The sequence below is a fragment of the Rattus norvegicus genome, chromosome 4 (genome assembly GCF_021556685.1).
Source record: "Rattus norvegicus strain SHRSP/BbbUtx chromosome 4, alternate assembly SHRSP_T2T, whole genome shotgun sequence".
Taxonomy (NCBI): Eukaryota; Metazoa; Chordata; class Mammalia; order Rodentia; family Muridae; genus Rattus; species Rattus norvegicus.
This window is the reverse complement of record NC_141537.1, coordinates 150,955,000-150,976,082: the sequence shown is the minus strand read 5'-3', so window position 1 is coordinate 150,976,082 and position 21,083 is coordinate 150,955,000. Positions and strand designations below refer to the sequence as shown.

Here is a 21,083-nt window from a genome sequence, read left to right as displayed (position 1 = left end):
AAAGGTTCCTGAGGCCCAGTCACTCAGATCTTCCCAGTAGTGACCACCTTCCTACTGCCCATCTGCACACGGCTGGATTCACTGTGGGTCTAGCCAGCCCAGGATTTGGAGTAAGCAGCCATCTTCAGGGTGAGAACTCTACCCAGCCCGCTTTGTGTGAGAACAGAAGAGGCTGTAACAGATCCGAATCTCAGACAGGCAGGCTCAGGGAGGCCTGTCAGTCTGTGCTTAGAATAATAATGGCACCTAAAAATAACACTGCTTAGCAGAAAAAGGACGTGTTTTTAGGGAAAGGTAGTACAGGCAGCCCTCCAGAGCCTGAGTCCTACTGTACCTATAACAGCCAGAAGAGGGACAGAAAAGACTTAATGTCTCTTTCTTGAACTTGTTAAGTGTCCCCCAGGGGAACTTAATACATAGCACTTGCAAATGAAAGTGACATAAAAAATAGTGGGGAAAGTGGGGAAAGTAGAGACCATGAGCCTGCCTGGCTCCCTTAGCACCGCCCCTTTTTGTAGAGACTTCTTGGGGCACGATCTAAGATCTAAGCATGTATCTTTCTGATACTATTCCTAGGTAAGGGAAGGCTGGGGGTGGGTTACCCACAGGTCCCTTGGTGAGATGAGGGGCCCACATACCTGCCTCTTCTCTTCCCCAGGGCCTGACTACACCACTGGCTTCCACACTGTTGCTTCCTAAAGAACCAGTGGCCTTTAATGTAAGGCTCCTTCTCCTCAGCTGCCCCTTGTCAGTCTCACCTGGAGGATGGGTGCCAAGTCCTAAGATGGAACCATCATGTGGCCTGTCCCCCCTCCATTCTCTTGTATCTAGCTCCTCCATACTCCCTTGGAACGCAAGCCATCAGTGCCCTGCTGGCCTACTCTATCTTCTGCCTATACTCTTTCCTTCTCTAATTGTCTCTACCTGAAGGTTTGGCAAGGCCACTTCATGGAAGGACTCACGAGAAGATGCCATGGTTCCTCTTGGGAGGGTCAGCTTCCCCGATGGACTGAGGGCTCTTCTTGTGGTCCTTTGGTACTCACTCTCTTGCTGAATTAGGGGCACTGAAACCACCCATGCCAGTCTAAAGCTTGGCCCTACAACTCCCCAGACGCTTGGTCCTTGAGGACACATCAGTCCCCGTGAAGCTTGATTTCCTCATTTGCCAGATGAATGAAGGGATACTGATCTGGAGGCACAAGGGATAGTCAGGGACCTGTAAGGTCAACACAGCCTGAGGGGCATCTGTGTGTGTTCCCTAGGTCCCTACTCATACTCCCCTTCTCATACTCCTCAAAGGCACTGCTTGCTACCTAGCTCAAGTTCTTCATCTCTCAGAGAACCTAGTCATTTTCATGTTTGGTGCATATATTTAGAGAAACAATTTTTCTTGTCAGTCAAAACCTCAAGAGTTAACACACTGCCTCCACACTGTTGTCAAGCAAGGGCTGAGACATACATGTCAACCCAGCCATGGCTGCCGCTGATCTCTATGGCCTTGGCATGCTCCCCTGCCGAGATGTACATCTCCACCGCGGCTTTGGGCTCATTGATGTTTCTGGCCCAGTCGGCCTGCTTGGTGATGAGCATCTTTGTTTCTTTAGGGTCTCCAGATCCAAGGAAATCCTGAGGAAGCACAACAAACAAAACCATTCCGGATTAGGACTTCCTGTGCCAGCATTATGTCAGCTCCCGAAAGCAGAGTAGAGAAGCAGGATGCACGAGAGCCCAGCTCTGTGTGACTGTGTGGGTCGGTCCCAGGTGTCCAGGAAGGGAGAGTGCGTGGGCTGTCCACAGTACTTGTGGAACCCAGGAACATGTCAAGGACTGTGCCCTCCACGTCTCAGTCCCTTCGCACTTGTTCTAAACACCTCATAGACTCTGCAGAGAAAGGGGCTGGGATGACCTCCACACAGTTGGATAGAAACATGACTAGCTGTGAAATTACAAATACTAATCCTATAACACTAGTCACACACTGAGATGACACCAGATGCCCTAGACTGGTGCTGAGCACGTGGTCTTCTAAAATTAAGTGCACACAGTGATACAGAGTTCTGGACTTGGTCCCTTGTGGCCTTCTTCACTGCCACACTGAAGTGCTTTTCTCATCCCTTTTTCTCAGATGTTCTAGGCTCATTCTGTTGGCTCTGCCCCTAAGATGTCTATGACAGACAGCTGGTAAAACACTCCTTGGCTCACCCCCACTCCCACCCCATTATTTGAAGCAGGGTCTCACTATACTGCTCTGGCTGGCCTGGAACTCAGATCTGCCTGCCTCTGCCTCCCAGTGCTGCCCGGTGGTTCATTTCCTAACTGAGTAGCATAAGATCTTGTCTTGAGGTCAAAACTGCAGAAGTAGGACTATGACCCATGAAGGGATGGCAGGAGCCACAGATGAAGGAAATAGTACTTTCTGGGGGTTCAGAGACTGGGCAGGGCCTGAGGTCCTTTTACCCCAATGAAGGGGGTGTTGCTGAAGTCATGCTAGCCTCTCTAAATTAACCACCAAAGTGCACCAGAAACAGCCTCAGAATGTTACCTCTTTTCAGGACAGAGCTGCCACTTTTGAAGCTGCCTCAGTGCTGACACTTTTCAAGGTGGGGCCTTTCAAACTGGAGAACTGAGAGGCATAAGGCACAGCTCTGCATTGATAGTGACAAGTGGTTTGTCTTAGGAGACTGTACCCTTCAGAGAGTGCTCTGTATCAACCTCACTAAGTATAAAAAAGCACTCCTTTCCTCGGGATTAACACTCATTTGTCAGGAAAGTGCAGTCAATGCATGCAGAAACCCACTTGAACAATTAGCTCATTTCTTTTTCCATTTGCTTTCAGGGTAATTATGTAGCCCCTAAAACCATATATTAGGTTGGCCTAAGACAACCAAATAATTCAGGAAGGGGGTGAGGGCATCTTTTACCTGTTACAGAACAAATAAAGACAGGGTCAGCCGGCCTCTGCCTCCCCTCAGGGCACACAGAGAAGGGTCTGGTGAGCAGCCACTGAGGATACCTAGCTTGGGCCATTACAGCACACTTCCCTCTTGGCAGTTATGATGACATCAACTCTTCATGCACACAAAGCTCTCCTGCTCACATAGCTGCATGAGGTTAGCAACAGAGACAGGCATTATAAAAGTAAAGAAATGCCCTACAAAGGGATGTTGGCAAATGAGTGCTGAGTGAGAGTACAGAGGGAAAAGGCCAAAAGCTACGAGAGGGCACAATGTGAGGCATCTCCCCAAGGGTACCATGTGGCCACACAGCTCACTGGCTTGCAGGAACTGTCCCGACAGGAGGGACACCTCCTCCACCCCAGCAGCCAATGCAGAGGCTGTGATTTAACTCAAGCGGAGTCTAAACAGTTCCTTCAAAGCTCAACCAAGTGGGCTTTCAAAGGTTTTTTGGTTCTGTGAAGCCAATTTACACGTTATCTGGGGACCACAGCAAAGACTCTGTCCTGGAGTGGACAGAAAGAGGCTGTGCTGAGTGATGAATGAGACTGAACAGGGTTCTCATGCTCTGTGCTCCTGATAAGAACACACTATACAAGAGTTAAGAGCATTAGAATCCCTTTATCACCACATAAACATGTCACTTGTCCGGAAAGCATACAATTTATTTGTACGTGGGAATGTAATTTAAAAATTTTCCAAAAACCAGATTGAATCTTGAGAAGCAATTTCAAGTAAACAAAAACATGCCATGTTAATAAGCACTGTATCTCTCACCCCAACATAATGTGTGTGTGTGTGTGTGTGCACACATTTCCCAAATGCAGACTACCAAGCCAGGGTGTGTGTGTGTGTGTGTGTGTGTGTGTGTGTGTGTGTGTGTGTGTGTGTGTGTGTGAGAGAGAGAGAGAGAGAGAGAGAGAGAACAGGCTTGAGACAGAACCAACAAACTGGTGATTGTGATCAAAAATTAAAATCAAAACAAGCCCAGAGCATTTACCTTCATGGAGAGCCACACCAGATGGAGTGTATGAACGGGCTGCACTGCTGGGTGCAGGAAGTGCAAGTGAACCACGAAAAGGAGCCAAAGGGGCCATGGGGTGGCCAGAGAGAGGTCTAAAGGCATCCACCCTGGAGCTATACCTGGCCCTCTCATTTTCCTAACATTTTTATTTATTTGTGTGTGTGTGTGTGTGTGTGTGTGTGTGTGTGTGTACTGGGATTGAACCCAAGGTACCAGTTCTAATACTGAGGCACATCCCTGGATATGGACTTATAATTTAATTCAGGCACACTCCTCATCTTTTTTCCTTTTATAATTTAATTTAATTTGGCAGGGTCTCTCTATTGCCCTGACTGTCCTGAAACTTACAGAGTAGACAAGGCTGGCCATGAACTCACAGAGATCTGCCTGCCTCTGCCTCCTGAGTGCTGAGATTGAAGGTGTGCACCATCACGCCTGGCTACTCATTTTTCCACAGCATGGCATGTTAGGGTTTTATATATTGATCTCTATAATTCTCAGAACTACACTGAGCTACAGTTCTGCTATGCTCTGAGGAAGAGGCTTTGCAATGTGAGTCTTCACCCATATGTGGGTTCCATAATCACACTTGACTCTGGATGCCGAGCGGGCATTTTCAGCTGCACCACACCATAGTGGCAGAAGCTCTTAGGATCAGTCTCAAAGAACAACCAGGACTGGCTGGCTGCAGTGCCTAAATTCTACCCCTAGGATCTGTCCCTTTTAAGTGGAAAGAGCATTTCATGTAATGCTGAATGTATGGTAGGAGCATGGCAGAGGCTAAGAAAGATGAGAGGCAGAGGAAGCCTGAAGCCCATATCTGAGGTGTGAAGGGGAGGGACCGGAAGCAGCCCAGGGGTTCATCCTGTATGAAGGAGCCACAGCACCTAACAGATGGGTAGGAAAAGAACCCAGCTGTGGTTAAGCACAGCACAGACAAGAAGGAGGAAGCTGTCCTACTTGGGACTTGTGAACTAAGTGACTAGCAGTAACAGCCATTGAATGGCTATGGCTAGGACTTGAGGACTCCACAGGATTTTGAGGGCCTCAAAGCCCCTTTTTATGGAAGAACCTCACTATTTCACACCTAGGTTTTAAGCCTTGCTGGAGGCTAAGCTGTTGTCACCCAGAGAACTCTGGCTCTTTAGTGGGTCTCATGTGTCTAGTAAGCTCCTTCAAAAGTCTAGAGTACCTAGGGACTAAACTTGAGGTGCCACCTTTAGGCGCACAAGGGGACCTTCCTGATCACCCATCATAGGGAGCCACTCCACTTGCCAGGCTCAGTAAGGCACTCTGCACTCAAGCTGCTCAGAGCAGGCTCTCTGGGGAGTGCTGGCTTCAGGGATTCACAGCATCCTGCCTTGTTGTAGGATCAGCTTGTCACTTAGGACACTAAACCTTGGTGGCTCCTGACCCAGGTCTGAGGGAATCTGTGGAGACTTCCCTAATCCCTAAGTACCAGGTGACAGCACCATGCAGGCATGCTCATAGCCTACACAGCTGTTGCTGACAGGTACTCGGAATGTGCTGTCCCTCTAACATCCACCTTCAGAGTCAGCTTCAGGTCCTGTTTATTAATCTGCCTACCCTTTTCCTGAGGTCATCTCCATTTTATTTTATTTTTATTAATTAATTTATTTATTATTTACTTTTGGGTTTTTTAAACGGGGTTTCTCGTGTATTCCTAGCTGTTCTGGAACTCACTACCACCACCGCCCAGACTCATCCCCATTTTCTGTTTCTATCATTTCTTGGATACATGACTTAAGCCACTGCAGGTCAGAGCCTTGGAAACTCCTGTTGGCAGGCTGGGCCCAAGACATGGTGGAGTACCTTGGCATACTCAAACATGCAGAGGTCAGTATACATGTTGAGGGCGAGGTTTTCATGCCCACTCCTCTTGTACAGTTTGGCGGCTTCATGGAACTTCCCCTGGTATGAAAACACGTCTGCCAGAAACAGGTCATTGTTGCTCTCTCCCCTCTTCTTCCTCTCCTGGAAAAATTAGAAGCACAGGAAATAGTCTCCACAGCCACGGCAGGAAGTAGCCTGTACAAAGGCTAGCTGCTGCTATTTCTGGTCTTCCTACTGGAGCCTACACTTGGCTCCTGGGCTGCTATGTCTCTCACCTATGTCTCTATTGGGAAGGTTCAACAACAAAAGCAGATTTTTTTTTCAGACCACTTAAGATCAAACAAGAAGCGAACCTTTGTTTGCTCAGTGGAAATTCCACAGGACTCTTTTCCTGTATGTCTGCCCAAAGCAGCCACGGGATAACTTGAACAGTGTGCACTGTCAGAGTCGGGGACAGCCCCTGCATTCTCAAGATCTCCCAAAGCCCCAGACACCTGGGTGGCAGATCTGTGACCCATTGTAATGACAAACAAGGACAAAGTCTGGGATTTTCAACCAAGATGGAAGCCATAACACAGGATCACAAATGTGACTACGCTCCTGTCTCTAAGGGATGAGGAGACATTATCTGTGCTGGCTGATTTTATGTCAACTTGACACAAGCTTGGCAATTGAGAAAATGACCCCACCAGTTTGGCCTGTGGGTAAGCCTGTGGTGTGCTTTCTTGATTGATGTGGGGAAGTCCAGCTCACTGTGGGTGGTGCTACCCCAGGGCTGGTACTCCTGGGTGCTATAAGAGAGCAAGCCTAAGGAGCAAGCCAGTGAGTAACACTCCTTCACGGTCTTTGTTTCAGCTCCTATCTCCAGGTTCCTGACCCAACTTTCTTCATTGATGGGCTGTGATGTGGAAATTTAAGCTGAAGTAAACCCTTTCCTTTCTACGTTGCTTTTGGTTAGGGTGTTTTATCACAGCAACAGAAACTCTAAGACACTATGTATGCTAATGTCTACTTCGAACAGGAGACTTCTACTGCTCTCAGTGACCCCAGCACCACCAAGCATTGCAGAGAAGGAAGGTAAGATGCAGAACAGGTACAGCCAAGGTCATACAAAGCTCACTCTTCATAACCCATGATTCCACCTTCTGAAGCATGGTTCCTAACACATACGTGGTATGCACATATATGTGTAAATGCAAGGGCACGCACACTGAAGCACCCACACACCTTCCTCCTGTGTTAGTCTAAAGCTCAGTATTTGTAAACACTGGCCAGCACTCAGCCCTCAGCCCCAGCATTGCCCTGTGCTTGTTTTCTATCAAGCACATCACATTGGAAGAGGAGGAGACCTGGAACCAAACTTCCCGACAAGCTGGTACAAGTTTCAGCAGCTGGAGACAGCATGCCTCACCAACGACAAGAAAGAATTTTTGAACCTTCACATAGTGCGGGCTAATCAACCAATGAGCTGACATCTAAAACATAAGAGTGAATCTTGTAATCTCTTGTAGTGAGGTAAGTGTCAGTTGGTGTAGAATGTGGCCACAGAAGGACATGATTGTGAAGGACTGTCCACATGGACAGATTATTCTGCCACCTCTATGCTATCATCCCAGGTACTCAACAGGAAACCACTAAGGCACACAGTTCCCTGGTTAGCACTGGCTAGCATCCAGCCAGAATCCAGAAGCTGAGGCCTCAGGACAGTCACAAGAAATCAATTGAGTGCTCTCTGCTTTTCCCCAGAAATAGTTCCTTAAGCACAATTCTCAGTTCACAGACCATAAACAAAGGTAGACCATTTGAACTAAGACATGACAAGTGGTAAGAGTCAGCTCCCTCCCTGGCCAGTTACTTTTGTGCAAAGAAAAGTGATGTTCTGTAGCCTTGGATAAAGACTCCAAGGGCCCCACTGGCTACCACCAAGCATCATCCCTGAGAGCCAGCAGCATGAGATAATGGCATTCAACTAGCCCTTGCCCACCTGTGTGGGAGGAGACTGACAACCAGTGATCTGCTGGGTAGAGGGCCAGGGAGGGCTCACAAGGCAAAAGTGGCAACACTTGGGGAAAAGCAAGGGAACAGTGTGGGTCTCCCCTGAGGTTCTGAACATGGGCATGTGCCCTGTCCTCTCCTAACTTTCCTTTCTCCTCCACTGAGCAGGGCCAACATCAAGCCAAGGACTTTGTACACATCCCTCATAACTCTGGTTGCATAGGAACAGACTCAGTGAACAACAGCTACTGGACTGTAGTCTCCCTGTCTCAGCTCTGCTGGCCCCTGCCCTCGCCACCCCACACAAGGCTGAGGCCCATGATAGATAAGTGTTTACTTTGCTCAACTGAGTTGGAGGGGCAAGACATTTGCAATTTCTTCACTGCTTCCTTCTGGGAGCTCCAATGTGTCTCACATTCCCTTAGCCTCACAATAAATCTGTTCAGGAGAAAGAAATGTGTATGCCTTTTTTACAGACAGACAGCACTGAGATACACAGAAATTAAAAATAGTGTCTTCCATCACCCATAAATGGTGCAGTCAGACCAGATTCTTTAGCCTACCACAGGCCTTCTGGGCAGGAGGATGCCTTAGTAGGCCATGTTGGAAACATTTGGGAAATGCTTTATTCACTGGCAGATTACTTACATCCAGGAGAATGGCAATAGCTACTCATTCCAGAGTGGTATACCAGGTTCTAAGAGCCTAACTCTGCCTTACAGCAGTACCAGAGAAGGACTGACCCCCATCTTGGATTTTTGCAACAGGGTTTCTCTGTGTAGCCCTAGTTGTCCTGAAACTCACTCTGTAGACCAGGCTGGCCTTCAACTGAGAGATCCACCTGTCTCTGCCTTATGTACTGGAATTAAAGGTGAGCACCACCGTATAGATCCCATCTTAGGAACAACGAACCAAAGCTTAGAGAGACCCATACCTTCTGTCTTATTCAACTTCTAAGTGACTAATCAGGGTTGCTTCTATGTGGCCCCTCCATCCCCCAGAGCAGACTCCAGGGCATCCCCATGTCTTCAGGATTACTAGCCACTGCATCCTGTGACAGAAGATGCTTTCAACAGTTACCTCAATAGTGCTGATCAGTTCTAGGTATCGAAGATCTTGGACTCTGGTGAAGGCCTATGGGAAAGCAATAAGAAAGAGTCAGCTGCCTACTTGTTCTCCACAGGCTGATGGGGGTAGGACACATCAAGCTCTAAAAAGAGAGCCAGCAAGCGGGGAAGGGAAACTCGATTCATCATTGTGTGCTTGGGAGGTGTGCCACCCAGCGAGGCTCAGCCTGTCTTCATCTCAAGGATTAGTCCTTACAAAGAACTGTAAAGAAGTTCTGGGAGCATCAATCATTTTGGGATTAGGTAAAACAGAACTATGATCCTGTAGTCTACAGTAGAACCCCTTGCCAGACAGACATTGCTCATAATGGAAAGGCAAGCCAGGCTGATTCCAGTCAATGGCATCTGCAGAGTAGGCAAGACACACAGACAAGAGCCTGCATGCTTCTCCCTTTGATTTGGATGGGCAGCAGTAGACAGCTCTGCTAACTCAACGGTGCCACACACACAGAGCACATAGGGAGAGGAGGGAAAAGCTCAGGAAAGCAGTTCTGAAGGAGGAGGCAGAGAATAATCGCCTGGTCTCTACAAAGTAAACTTGCATGTTAATCCTGAATATGTATCCTCTGCTTGGACTCCCGAAGGGGTAGAGACTTCTGATGCATGGATTTCTAGGTTGTGAGGGTCAGACAGATTGGTGCCAGTGAAGTGCCTTTTGCTGCTTTTGGGTACCACAAGGAACTTAGGGGAACTGAACCTCTGTGTATTTTGCTGGCAACATCTCTGCCAAGCTGTGCTTTCTGTGTTGTTCATGTGAAATGCACTGACACATGCCCAGAGCAGCAGCTTCTGAGCCATTATGGTTTAGAATGCACAACAGCCTTTGGCCACTGCTAAGCACCCTCTATGCTACAAGAACGGGGAGTTTCCGGCTGCCTCACAGATGGCCACAGGGTGATTTCATCCTTCTACCCTACAGGGCCGGGATCTATTCAAAAGCTAGGGACACAGGAATTTCTCTTGGCCCTGGTCCCCTTCCCTAGTCCAGGGGTTCACAGTGGAAAGGGGAGGTTTGGCAGCTAAATCTCCCTTAGCCAAGAGCTACCCAAGTCTGAGGCAGATACCCTAGGGAGGACACTTCCTGTCTAAGCATGAGCAGTGGCAGACAGCAGGATTAGGCAAAGCACTGCCCGAGAGGGACCTGGCAAGGGGCTTTCTTTCTGAAACAAGACTTACTATGTTGCCTAGGCTGACCTTGAACATCGTCACTCAAGGGCTCTTCCTGCTGCAGCCTGCAAAAAGCTGGGGGCCTAGGGGTGTGTGTTACAGGCACATTGCAGTGCCCAGTACTTGGCTTTGCTTGAGGAACTGGTAAAAGGGTCAGTCAGCTAGTGTGAACAAAGTAAAAACTGCCTTCCTGATTTGTGTCTTGAAACACATAAAGAAGTAGGTCCCTGGTAATGGGCAGAGTAGGAAAAAGACTCAGGTCTCAACCCAACAGGACCTTGAGCTATTTCCTTCCTATGAATGGGCTTCAGCAACCTTCTTTGTGGTCAGGCAAGCAAGTGATGCCTTTCCAAGGGTCTTTCCGGTTCTGAGCACTGGACTCTTGAGTTTGATACATCTGTCACTGACATCCTTCAGCCCTGATACACTGCAGAATCAGGGTGCTATTCGGAGTGGTCAGTCACAAGACTGTGAATAACTTCCACAGTGGGAAGTGGGGAGCAGGAAACAGATGCAGCTGGCAGTGCTAAGTAGCTCTCCTGTGCCATCTAGTGGGGGTACCCTTCTAGGCCAGGCCCCTCCATCCACAAGTCTGAGTCCTGAATGACTGGCATCCAGGGGAGAGGAAAGCCAAGGATTAAGACATCAGTTAAAGTCCAAAGCTCTATGACTTTCCTAAATATGCTGCCCACAAGAAATATACACATAATTTTCATTTGTCAAGTAAAATGACTAAAGAAATACCATCTAACAAAGAACCCAGTGCTTTGATATGATCGTGTCTATTCTCAAGTGTTCTGGGATGCAAGGTGGGGTATGAAATGAATAGAAGGTTATAGCACAGTTTCAGTTCCCTTTATCTGAACATGTGCTCAACGACTCACAAAGGCCATGTGCTGAGTGGTACAGGCCACTCTTAGGCTCTAGGTGTGAAGGGTAACTATCTAGAGGGAAGGTAACTTTATTTCTAGCTACACACAAGGAAGATATCCTGAAAACCTGTTGGTATTCCTTACAGGCTTGCATTTCTAGGTAGGGCAGGAGAAGGAAGTTCCTCCAGGAGAAGGAACTCTCTCCTGAATTCCCAAAGCCCTAATCTAATACTTCCCAATGCTTATCTGATCTAAAAACATGTAGGTAATTATTGGTAGCTTTACTTTTCTTCATGTGCTGTGTATTGAAACAGAGCCATGTGCATACTAGCCAGTGCTCTACTGAGCTGTGACACCTCCAACTCTGCATGATATGGATGGCATTTGTATAGCCACTCCAAACTCCTCTTTACCAGGCCTGGGGAGGCCTCAAGAGTGAGTACAAAATAGAGGAAGAACGCTATGCATTCTAGAAGCAGGGGTACAGAAGTCAGGCTGAGAGAAAAGGCTGGGGAAAAGCCTAGGTCTGAAGTGTGCTCTGGGTCAATGGTATCACAAATGTCTGCAGGTGCTTCAGGATCAGTAGCCTGGGCTAAAGGAGACTCTCCACTTGGCTACAAGAGAGAAAACAGGGAAAGACGAGAGAAGAGACTGGAAGCCATTCCTTCTTCTCCCCTAATCTATTAGATGAGCACTCAGAAGTCCAGGAAAGGTTAAATGTTTTTCACCATTCCTGTAGCTTTTATTGGCTAAACTAGAAGTAACACTCTGAATCATGCCAAGAGGGTGTGGGACGCTACCACACTGCCGTGGGAGTGCGAGAGCCTGAGCATCTCTTCTGCACTAGGCCAGTTCTCAGAACAATGGTGGTGTATAGATGGTTGGTCACACCCAGCCTGGGACCCCTGATTAATAAATGGCTACCATGGACAGGCTTCACCTAGGTCTTTACATAAATGACTGCTTCCAAGATTGACAGCCAGCGTCAGCCAGGTGTTTTACTGGCATTGCCAGCTTAGATCTTCCCAACTTCCTGAGAACAGGGCCTAGTCTGCCAGAATCCTCCAGAGAAACAACCCTGGGAAGGTTGTTACCACCATTGTGAAAGGAGTGACTGAGGAGACAGCCCATGATCATTGGTTTCTGCCCCTTTGGTGTTACCTGGACCCTTCGCCTCAAGGGACCCTTCCAAGGACCAAGTTCTGGTGCACACTACTAAATGCATACCTTCTTTGCAGTCTCAAACTCTAGTCCTTCTAGAGCTTCCATGGCAAGTTCACGCCAATCAGTGTCTGTCACTCCCAAGCAAGCGATCTGGTATGCTTCTTTGAACATTTTCCTATCAAGGTACTGGTACATCGGAGCTGACTGTAGGGTTTCAGGGAGAAAGAGAATAGTCTGTTCAGAGTAGTGGGAAGAGTCAGATTTCACAGTGACATCGCCAGAAACTCCTGCCTTGATCAGCCACCGATCAGCACCTTTACAACCTTACCCTGGCCCACTTGGGTACCTTCTCTTCTGCCACCCCTCCTGCTGAGCTACAGTGCTCCCATCACACGCTTTTGGTTGTCACCTACCTTCCCCTTCCCTAGGTCAACCTAACCCTAATATGTCACCTTCTCTGGGAAGGATCTGCCCTGCCCACCTTCCCACTCCCCATGGAAAATGCCTACTTGGCTTTTTAAAGCTCAGTTAACAGGTCCCTCCTGGAAGCTCTTCCCTGCTTTCTCCTCATGCCCCAAGAGAAGGAGTCTAAGCTGTTCTTGGCCTCTGTGTGGATAAATTGTGTGCTGCACTCTAATTCCTTGTGTGTCTCTGGAGTGAAGCCCTGGCCAGCCTGTGACTGCAGCAGGGCTCTAGTCACTCCCAGCAGTCCCTGCACCCAGGCCAGAGGAACAAGTTAATCAACCAGAAGGGAGAGATCTGGGATGGTCTCTTCTAAAAGAGACTATGTCTGAGAAGGGCACAGGTATGGCGTTTGCTCCAGACAGCCCAGAAGGCTCTGAGGACAAGTCTCTGAGGTCTCTGGTGCTGAAGACCAACTCTCTCCTCAAGGCCAAGCTGCCTAGCTGAGCATATCTACCAGTATTCCCTGACAACTTCTTTTTTTTTTTTTTTTTTTATCGTGTCAAGCCAGGAGAGGAAGAGAGGAAGAGAGAGAGAGAGAGAGAGAGAGAGAGAGAGAGAGAGGAGGGAAGAGTGAGAGTGAGGAAGAAGAGTGAGAGTGAGGAAGAAGAGTGAGAGTGAGGAAGAGTGAGAGTGAGGAAGAACCCTGACAACTTCTTTTTTTGAGGCTATAAAGACTGTTGCAATTGTCCAAACAGTCCTGTGTAAGGAGGTGTTATGACCTTTGATAATACCTCAGGAGACTCCTGGAGGAGACCTGACTTGCCTGAGGACACAGACCTAACAAATTAAAAACCTGAGGCTAGCACGAGAGGTGACCTGATATTCTTGGTCTTGTGCTCTTTCTTTCTGTGTTCGTTCTCTCTCTCTCTCTCTCTCTCTCTCTCTCTCTCTCTCTCTCTCTCTCTGTGTGTGTGTGTGTGTGTGTGTGTGTGTGTATGTGTGTCCATCTGTCTGTCTGTCTGCAAATTGCGAATGCATGCATACACATCAGGCTTAAAGCTGAGCTGGGCCTGTCATCCTTAGCAATAAGGAATTTGGCTTGATTTGAGGCCAGTCAATATGCTTCAGGGACCCTTGTCTCCCTTGTGGATTCCTGGGCAGTAAAGATCAATCAGCCAGTACCTCTGTACTAATGGTTCCCAAATGTCAAACTGGAAGTGCTGTTTTCTCCTTTTGGGGCCTTTATCTTTGAAATTTCCGGTCCTTCCCCCCCCCCCCTTCAGAATTAAAAGAAATCTTTTTCCTTTCAAAGCTGATGTGCCCTCTGACAGCACGACAGCTGTACCCAGGGGCTTGTTTTCCTGTGGTAATACACCATCCATTTCCCTCCTGCTGTAGGGAGCAGCTGGCCACAGACTGGGAGCAGCTGAGCTAGCACCCAGGCCTGGCTCAGCCATATCCTATCCAGGGGATCTGTTCAGAGACTCTGCCGAGCTCAGGCTTCTGCAGGCCAAAGCAGCCATCTTCCTGGCCATAAGTCTCATTATCTTCTGAGCTCTCCCAAACCCCACCCACTCTGCCCTCACAAAGAGCTCTCTTCTCTGGACTCCTCTGCTCCACTTGAGTTCATTTTGTGGCTTTTGGTATTTCATGACTGTCTATAATAAGGAGGAATAATAACAGGAATCAGGACAGGCAAACCTGGAAATGGGTGTAATTAACCCCGTTTCACAGTGGCAAAGCCTGGAGTTTCGGCTGCTCTGGGGAGGATCCCTTTAGCCCTGGAGTTCAAGACTAGAGTGGGCAACATGGCAAGTGCCTGTCCCAAACAAAACAAAACAAAACAAAACAAAACAAAACCAAAACCCAATGATCCTCTTACGCAGAAAAGAACCGAGGCCTCAAAGAGGGAGATACGTTTTTCAGGATGGAGTTGGATCCAGTTATAGAAACAGAATCCAAAACTAGGGCTCCTTTTCCCAAGCTGCACAACTTCCTGTGACAACTGACACACACAACCCCCCCCCACACACACACACACAAGATCCACACAAGATGAGCTGATGTACAGCAGAGAGGTACAACCTGAATGAGGATCTGAAAACCGTACTAAAGAACCAGTCCCCTGTGAGCAACGCCTTATCTGGCTGCTGCATTCCAAGCATGACATCATGGAGCACAAGTCAGGTTTACTGCCCTACTTGGCAGCTCGGACACACCAGTTCTTGCACAAGATGATACAAATTTCGAAAGGAAACCAAAAATCCCAAGAGCAAAAATGGGGCTTTTGCCTGGTCTGGAGGCCCAAACCACAAGAAGACTGGAGGCGAGGCGGCAGATAAACAGCCTCTGTCTCCAGATCGCCTTTCCCAGTGCTTGGCAGCTCTGGCCTGCTGCATCAGCAGGAAGACTGGCTACAACCAACAGAGACCTTGGCTACTGACTCTTGAGGCTCTGGCAGGAGGAGCCCCGGCAGCCCCTCCGGCTCCTCTTGGCTGGCCAGAATCAGGAGCAGCAACTGCATTTATTTTTGAGGTTAGGATGGCAGTCTGGGGAGAAAACCTTTTAATAAGCGAAGCCTGTTTGGCATGGATAAGGAAGAGTGGGCTCCTAGCAAACGTGGTGCTTGGGTTTAGGGTACTGCTGTACTGCTGGGGAGCAGATAAGGACAGCAAAGAGTCAAGCAGGCAGGGCTGTCCTCAGCTGCCACCACACACCACCCTGTCGCCATCTCTCTGCTCTGTCTTCTCTACTGTTCATTCACATCAGAATGCACTGCCATTGCTTGAACACTCAGAATGGATCAGGAGCTGGTGTGGACAGTGCTGCAGTAAACCCCTGCAGCAACAAGTAGCAAGGGCTTCCATGGCTCCAGGGAGGAAGGACTCTGTAGGCCAGGTGTATGTAAGCAGGCAGACTAACAGCGTTCTAGAGGAAAGGCAATCTAGAATTATGAACATCTTTCAATGTACAAGGCCTCTGGCCCAGCAATTTCAGTTCTTGGAATTTATACTAAGTCAGGACATACGCAAGGAAGACACCCACTATTTACAAGAGCAAAAAGCAATGGGCAGCCAGGGTAGTGACTCACGCCTTTAATCCCAGCACTCTGAGGCAAAGACAGGAAGATCACTGTGGATTTGAGACCAGCCTGATCCACACAGAGAATTCCAGGGTTGCCTGGACCAATCATAAGAAGGAAATAAAAGGTTGTGGGTAATATAAACGTAGGTGCCAGGGAGTAAGCTATGGACGATCCAAGTGCTAGATAGAAGAGCTGTGTTCATTCCAAACACAGCTGGGTACACAGCAGGGAGGGCATGGGAGCTAGAGGCAGGACAGTACTCCACCCTCCACGGTGGAGCAAAGGAACAACTGCATTACAATCTTGTACAGTACTACCTAAGGGGAACTGAGCAACATACACAAGGAATCACTTGTCATTTCTTACACATAGATGTGAGCCTACAATTGTCTTACTGTTTGAAAATTCTGGTACAGTATTTCCACTGACATGGCACAACATTTCCAGTAGATTGCTGAGCAAAAGCCAGATTAGTAAGTGGGGTGTTTGGTTTTGGCAATTGTTTTTGTTGTTAGTGGGGTTTGTTTTGGTTTTTGTTTTAAGAAAAAGTATTGTGATGTATCCTAGGCTGCCTTTAAACTTGAAATCCTCTTGCCCCAACCTCAAAGTGTTTAAATTATAGGTATGAGCCGCACTGCTAGGTCAGTAATTCGTCAGAGATGGGCCTAGACTAGCTAGCTAAATGTCATGTTAAAAGAAGATGGCATAGGAGCTGGCAAGATGGCTGAAAAGGTTTAAGTACTTTGCTGTACAAGTGTGACAGCCTGAGTCCAACCTTCAGAACTAACAGTGGGAGAAACAACTGCCAAAAGTTGTCCTGGGACCTTCAGAGTCACTGGCACTCATACACAATTAACACATTTTAAGACAGAAGATGGTACACAGTGATTAAAAGCCCCATTCTCTTGCTTTTGGTCCATACTCAGTACAGTCAGTACAGTAACCTGTCTGGGGTCTGGAGCGATGGCATTCTCAGCACCCATGTAAGGTGGATCACAACACCCTGAAACCCCAGTTCCAGGAAATCTGATGCCCTCTTCTGTCCTCCATGTGCACCACACATCTGTTTACACACACACACACACACACACACACACACACACACACACACACACACACACACATTTTAAAAAAAATTCTCTTGAAGACAGGACACTGTGGTTCAAGTTTCTCCTTGGTATTTGCCTTGGTTTTATGACAGTTCTATAGGGAATGTCTCTCACTTAGGGACAAGCAGACAGGCAGCTAAGGCAGCTATAACTAGGTCAGCTACCAGGGGTGCTGTCTGGGTTCTCCGGTCTGCTTTTCCCTTCCTATCCTGTGGTTTCTAGCTGGCCTCCTCTATCTTCAGGAGACTCTGCAGGGTCCCGTGTGCTATCTCTGGGTCACATTCTTAATGCCCATTCTACTTACTGTCCACTCACACACTTATGCACCCACCTGGTGGACTTGCCACTAACACAGTACTGAATACTGCTAACAATGCAGCAGGAAGAGGGCCAGGAAGGAAAGAAGGCCAATGGATGGCTTTGCTGTCTAGATTTATGTCAACTTGGCACAAAACTAGAGTCACCTGAGAGGAAGAAACCTCCACTGAAAAAGATGCCTCTATAAAATCAGGCTGAGGGTCAACCTGTACAGCATTTTCTTAATTAACAATTGATGGGGGAGGGCCTAGCCCATTGTGGGTGGAGCCACTGCTAGGCTGGTGGTCCTGGGCAATGTAAGGAATCAGGCAAGTCATGGGAGCTAGCCTATAAGAAGCACCCCTCCACATCCTTGGCATCAGCTCCTACCTCCAGGTTCCTGACTAGTTTGAGTTCTTCTCCTAACTCCCTTCAGTGATGGACTACAATGTGGAACTATAAGCTGAACAAACCCCCTCCTCCCCAGCTTGCTTTTTGGGTCATGCTTTTCCATCACAGCAACAGAAACCCTAACTAAGACAATGGGGCTGACCTTCTTGTCCAGAAACACATGGCTACACACAAACACCCAAGTCCATGCACCCTGAGACACCACAGATTCCCCACTTCCCTCCTCCCCCTCTTTGCTGCTCTTAGCACCAGTTTGAAGGCCTAACCATTCTATTTTGTGTGTCCTACAGCTGCAGAGGAGTGACAGGCACCAGGGTTACCTGTGGCACCTCCACAGCAGACATAGAGAAGACATGAAGGCAGAAGATCTTGGAGCCATTGTAGCCGACGACGAAGCCCTGCAGCTTCTGCTGGTGCACTGGGAAGGTGCTGGCCTTGATGTTGAGGTAACCTCCTCCGGAGAAGCAAAGCATGTCCTCACACTGGGTGTTCCAGGCCACACTATTGGCATTTGGTTCCTGAGGGACAGAGGCTTGTGAGGCTCTGACACCACTCCCACTTTTCACTCCCACCCATTCTTAAAGCCTGGTGTCCCTGGAGTACAGACGGCAGGATGGAGAGAGAGGAGGAGAGGGGCCAGAGAAGAAGGGACGAGGTAAACTCCTCTGTGTACTGGTGATGATGGACGTTTTAGATATGTGCTACTTTTAAAATACATTATTATCCCCTCCATATTTTAATCACTCCACAGTAAGTGGAAATTTAGCAAGGTAGGATTCCATTTCTGTTAAAGGAAGCAGGTTGGTACTGCTCTGTGGTAGCTGACTGGCATGTATAAGAGCCCGGGTTCCATTTCCAGCATGAGAGCAGGAGTGTACACACTTCCATACATCGCTACCTACCCAGGAAGGAGGTGGAAAATGGTCACCCTGAGGATTAACAGTAACGGCTTTTGGGTAAGTGGAATTGTGGGGGGGATTTCCATTTTCTTTGCCTTTTTTGTTTTTGTTTTTGTTTGTTTGTTGATTGTCTGGTTTCTTTGGTCATGAACTTCCATTGTTTTCTATAATAAGCAACAGAATGGGGAGTTTTTTTCAAAATTAGAAAATACATTGTCTCTACATGTGTAATTTTACACTAAAAACACAGTCACACCAGGAGGTACCCACTCTACCAATATTCTGCTCAACTCTAGAGGCCTGGGGCCAACAGAGACTCACTCCTCTCTTGAGTCTTCTATCCTCAGCATGGACCACTTTTAAATGAAAAATATTGGTACTTTCCATTTGAAGGGGCAAATCCAGTGGATGACAGACTAGGAAGGTTGTGTCTCCTGGCAAGACCTGAGAACCACCTTTGCTACTTCTCCAGAGAAGCTGCAATAAGGGCCATGCACCTTTTCAACCTCCACGCAGGACACAATGGGGGGCTCTAGGTCCAGGCAGTGGGTACTGAGGCTGGGGAGAAGGGCAACATTCAGGGTTGTTTGCTCCTGGGCTGTTCCTGTGACAGTTCTGTGAGAATGTAACGTCTAGTTTCACGTTAGTATGATGAAGGAATGCAGTCTAGTTAGCATACAAAAGGTCCTAGGTTTGATCTCAGCAGAATACATCATCTCTAGCCCCAGTACTTAGGAAGTGGAGGTAAGGAATCATCCTAAAGTTCATCCTCACCTGGAGACTAGCCTGAGCTATGGAGAGATCCTGCCTCATAAAAAAAAAAAAAAGGTAGTTTCATGATAGCCTGAAATTGAGACTCACAGAGGTCCATGAATGCAGATGAGTCTGAAAACAATGGGTATATTTTCTTTCCCCTAAACCCTCTTCTTCCTCTGTGACATGATATAACTGAAGTCCTTTTGGGCTACTAGTAGCCATGTAGCTGTCTAATGGACTGAGGAAAGCCAAGCACTTCTACCCTGCTGGGTCTGTTGCCAAGGACAAGGAGAGTCTTGGAAGAGGACCCATGTCTATCTATGACATTGGGAAACTGTGCAGGACAAACCAGAGAGCAGAGGCTCCAGTCTCAGGGGCTCCTCATTCCATATGAATTAACTCTGACTGCTCGCAATGCCCCAAAGAGGCCAAGAACAGCCCTCATGTGGCAGAAAGGCAGGCAGGTGATGGGTACAGTCTTTGGACTGCTCAGTGACACACTCCTTTCAATCACAGGACCAAATGCTGTGGGAACAATGCCCATTCCCAGTGACCCATGCAGCCGTTGTGCCATAGTCATCTGTGGAACAAGCTAGGATGAGCTTCTTCGTGTCCCTCCTTCCTGGTGTGCCTTAGGCCACTGCTAACAACTGCCAGTCCTGGGTCCGGGGTAAGGGACTCACAGACTTCATCAAAAGAGTCACCACCGCACACTGACTTGGTCACCAGACTTGTCACTGTCCACTCAAGTACTGCTTATGGCTATGTGAAACAGGGGTTGCTTGTCCATCTCTCTGACAAGAAAACCCGTACTCAAGAGGCTGGCCCAGCTCCCCTCCTTCCTGGGGCTTTACAGATTCTACACCTGTGCTGGGTCCCAGGCCCCTGTGGTTCCTCCCAGACAGGGCTGGGTGCCTCGCTGCACAACTGGGAAGTACAGTGCAGGTCCCTGTTCCAAGGACTGTGTCTCCATCTAGGACTTCACCTGGAAAAGCAGCTCCTTTGTGTGGATGTCATACACCAGGCACGTGTCATTTTCATCCACCACAGCCAGCTTGTTCCGGGAGGCACTCATGTCCAAGCAGCGCACGGCTGTGGCCTGCTTCAGCAGGACAATAGCAAAGAGATTGTCCACAAAGATCTTCAGAATCTGGCGAAATTTCAGAGAAATAAGTGTGAGTTTCCACAGCAACCAGACCCTGGACCACTGCCAGACTCTTGGCATCCCATGTGTTCTACAAGAACAACACCCACTAACTCCTCCAGAAGCTGTGTGCAGAGAAAAGACTCATTAAATAAAGCAGGGGATGGGGTGGGGGAGGTGGGTACCATCCTTAAGAGTCCAAAAGCATGGTTCATAGGAGGTCACTGAAGCAACAACAGGCCTGAGAAATGCCAAACTCACTCTAATGTCTATGCGAACTGCGGTCATTTTTAATGATACTGCTTAAACTGCAGGGTAGAGGAGTCATACACTAACACAGGAAGGGCTATTGTAAACACAGGGGCGACATCTGGTATAAAGTAATAATGATGGTGCTGATGGTGACAGCTGCCATTCACTGACATCCCTGTTTCTGACAGCCCTGTGAAGAAACAGTATTGTCCTTATTTGGACAACTTGAGCCTCAGAGAGGCAAACTCATCTGCCCAGGGCCATACAGCTAGTGGGAAGGAATGTGTTCCCAGGTTAGCCTGACCCCAAAGTCATGCTCTCAGCCTCCCATGAGACCTGACAGCTGACTGAGGAAGTTGCAGATTCCCCACCACTTGGGTACTGCTGCCTGACAGCTCCTACTGATCTCATGCTCCGCAACTTCCGTCCCCAGCAAAGACCTGACAAGCTTCAGCCATAGCCATCTGCTACACAGCTTGGCTCTCAGGCTAATGCAGTTATATTTTCACTTTCAAATTTCTATGTAGCCCACATAGAACTTTCTTATTTTAAGCAAAGAATGTAGATG

General features: G+C 48.2%; 1 protein-coding gene across 5 annotated transcripts in view; it reads right to left on the bottom strand.

Annotated features, from left to right (window-relative positions):
- Positions 1-21,083, bottom strand: part of Ift122 (intraflagellar transport 122) — a 70,234-nt gene that overhangs the window by 13,483 nt on the left and 35,668 nt on the right. For 4 of the 5 annotated variants that reach the window (XM_087657605.1, XM_087657606.1, XM_087657607.1 and 1 more), the window contains 6 exon segments: positions 20,105-20,269; positions 17,785-17,982; positions 12,221-12,361; positions 8,908-8,961; positions 5,812-5,973; positions 1,460-1,626 (listed from right to left, as the gene is read on the bottom strand). In XM_087657605.1, coding sequence (XP_087513731.1) covers positions 1,460-1,626; positions 5,812-5,973; positions 8,908-8,961; positions 12,221-12,361; positions 17,785-17,982; positions 20,105-20,269 — 887 coding nt within the window. 5 annotated transcript variants of the gene reach the window in all.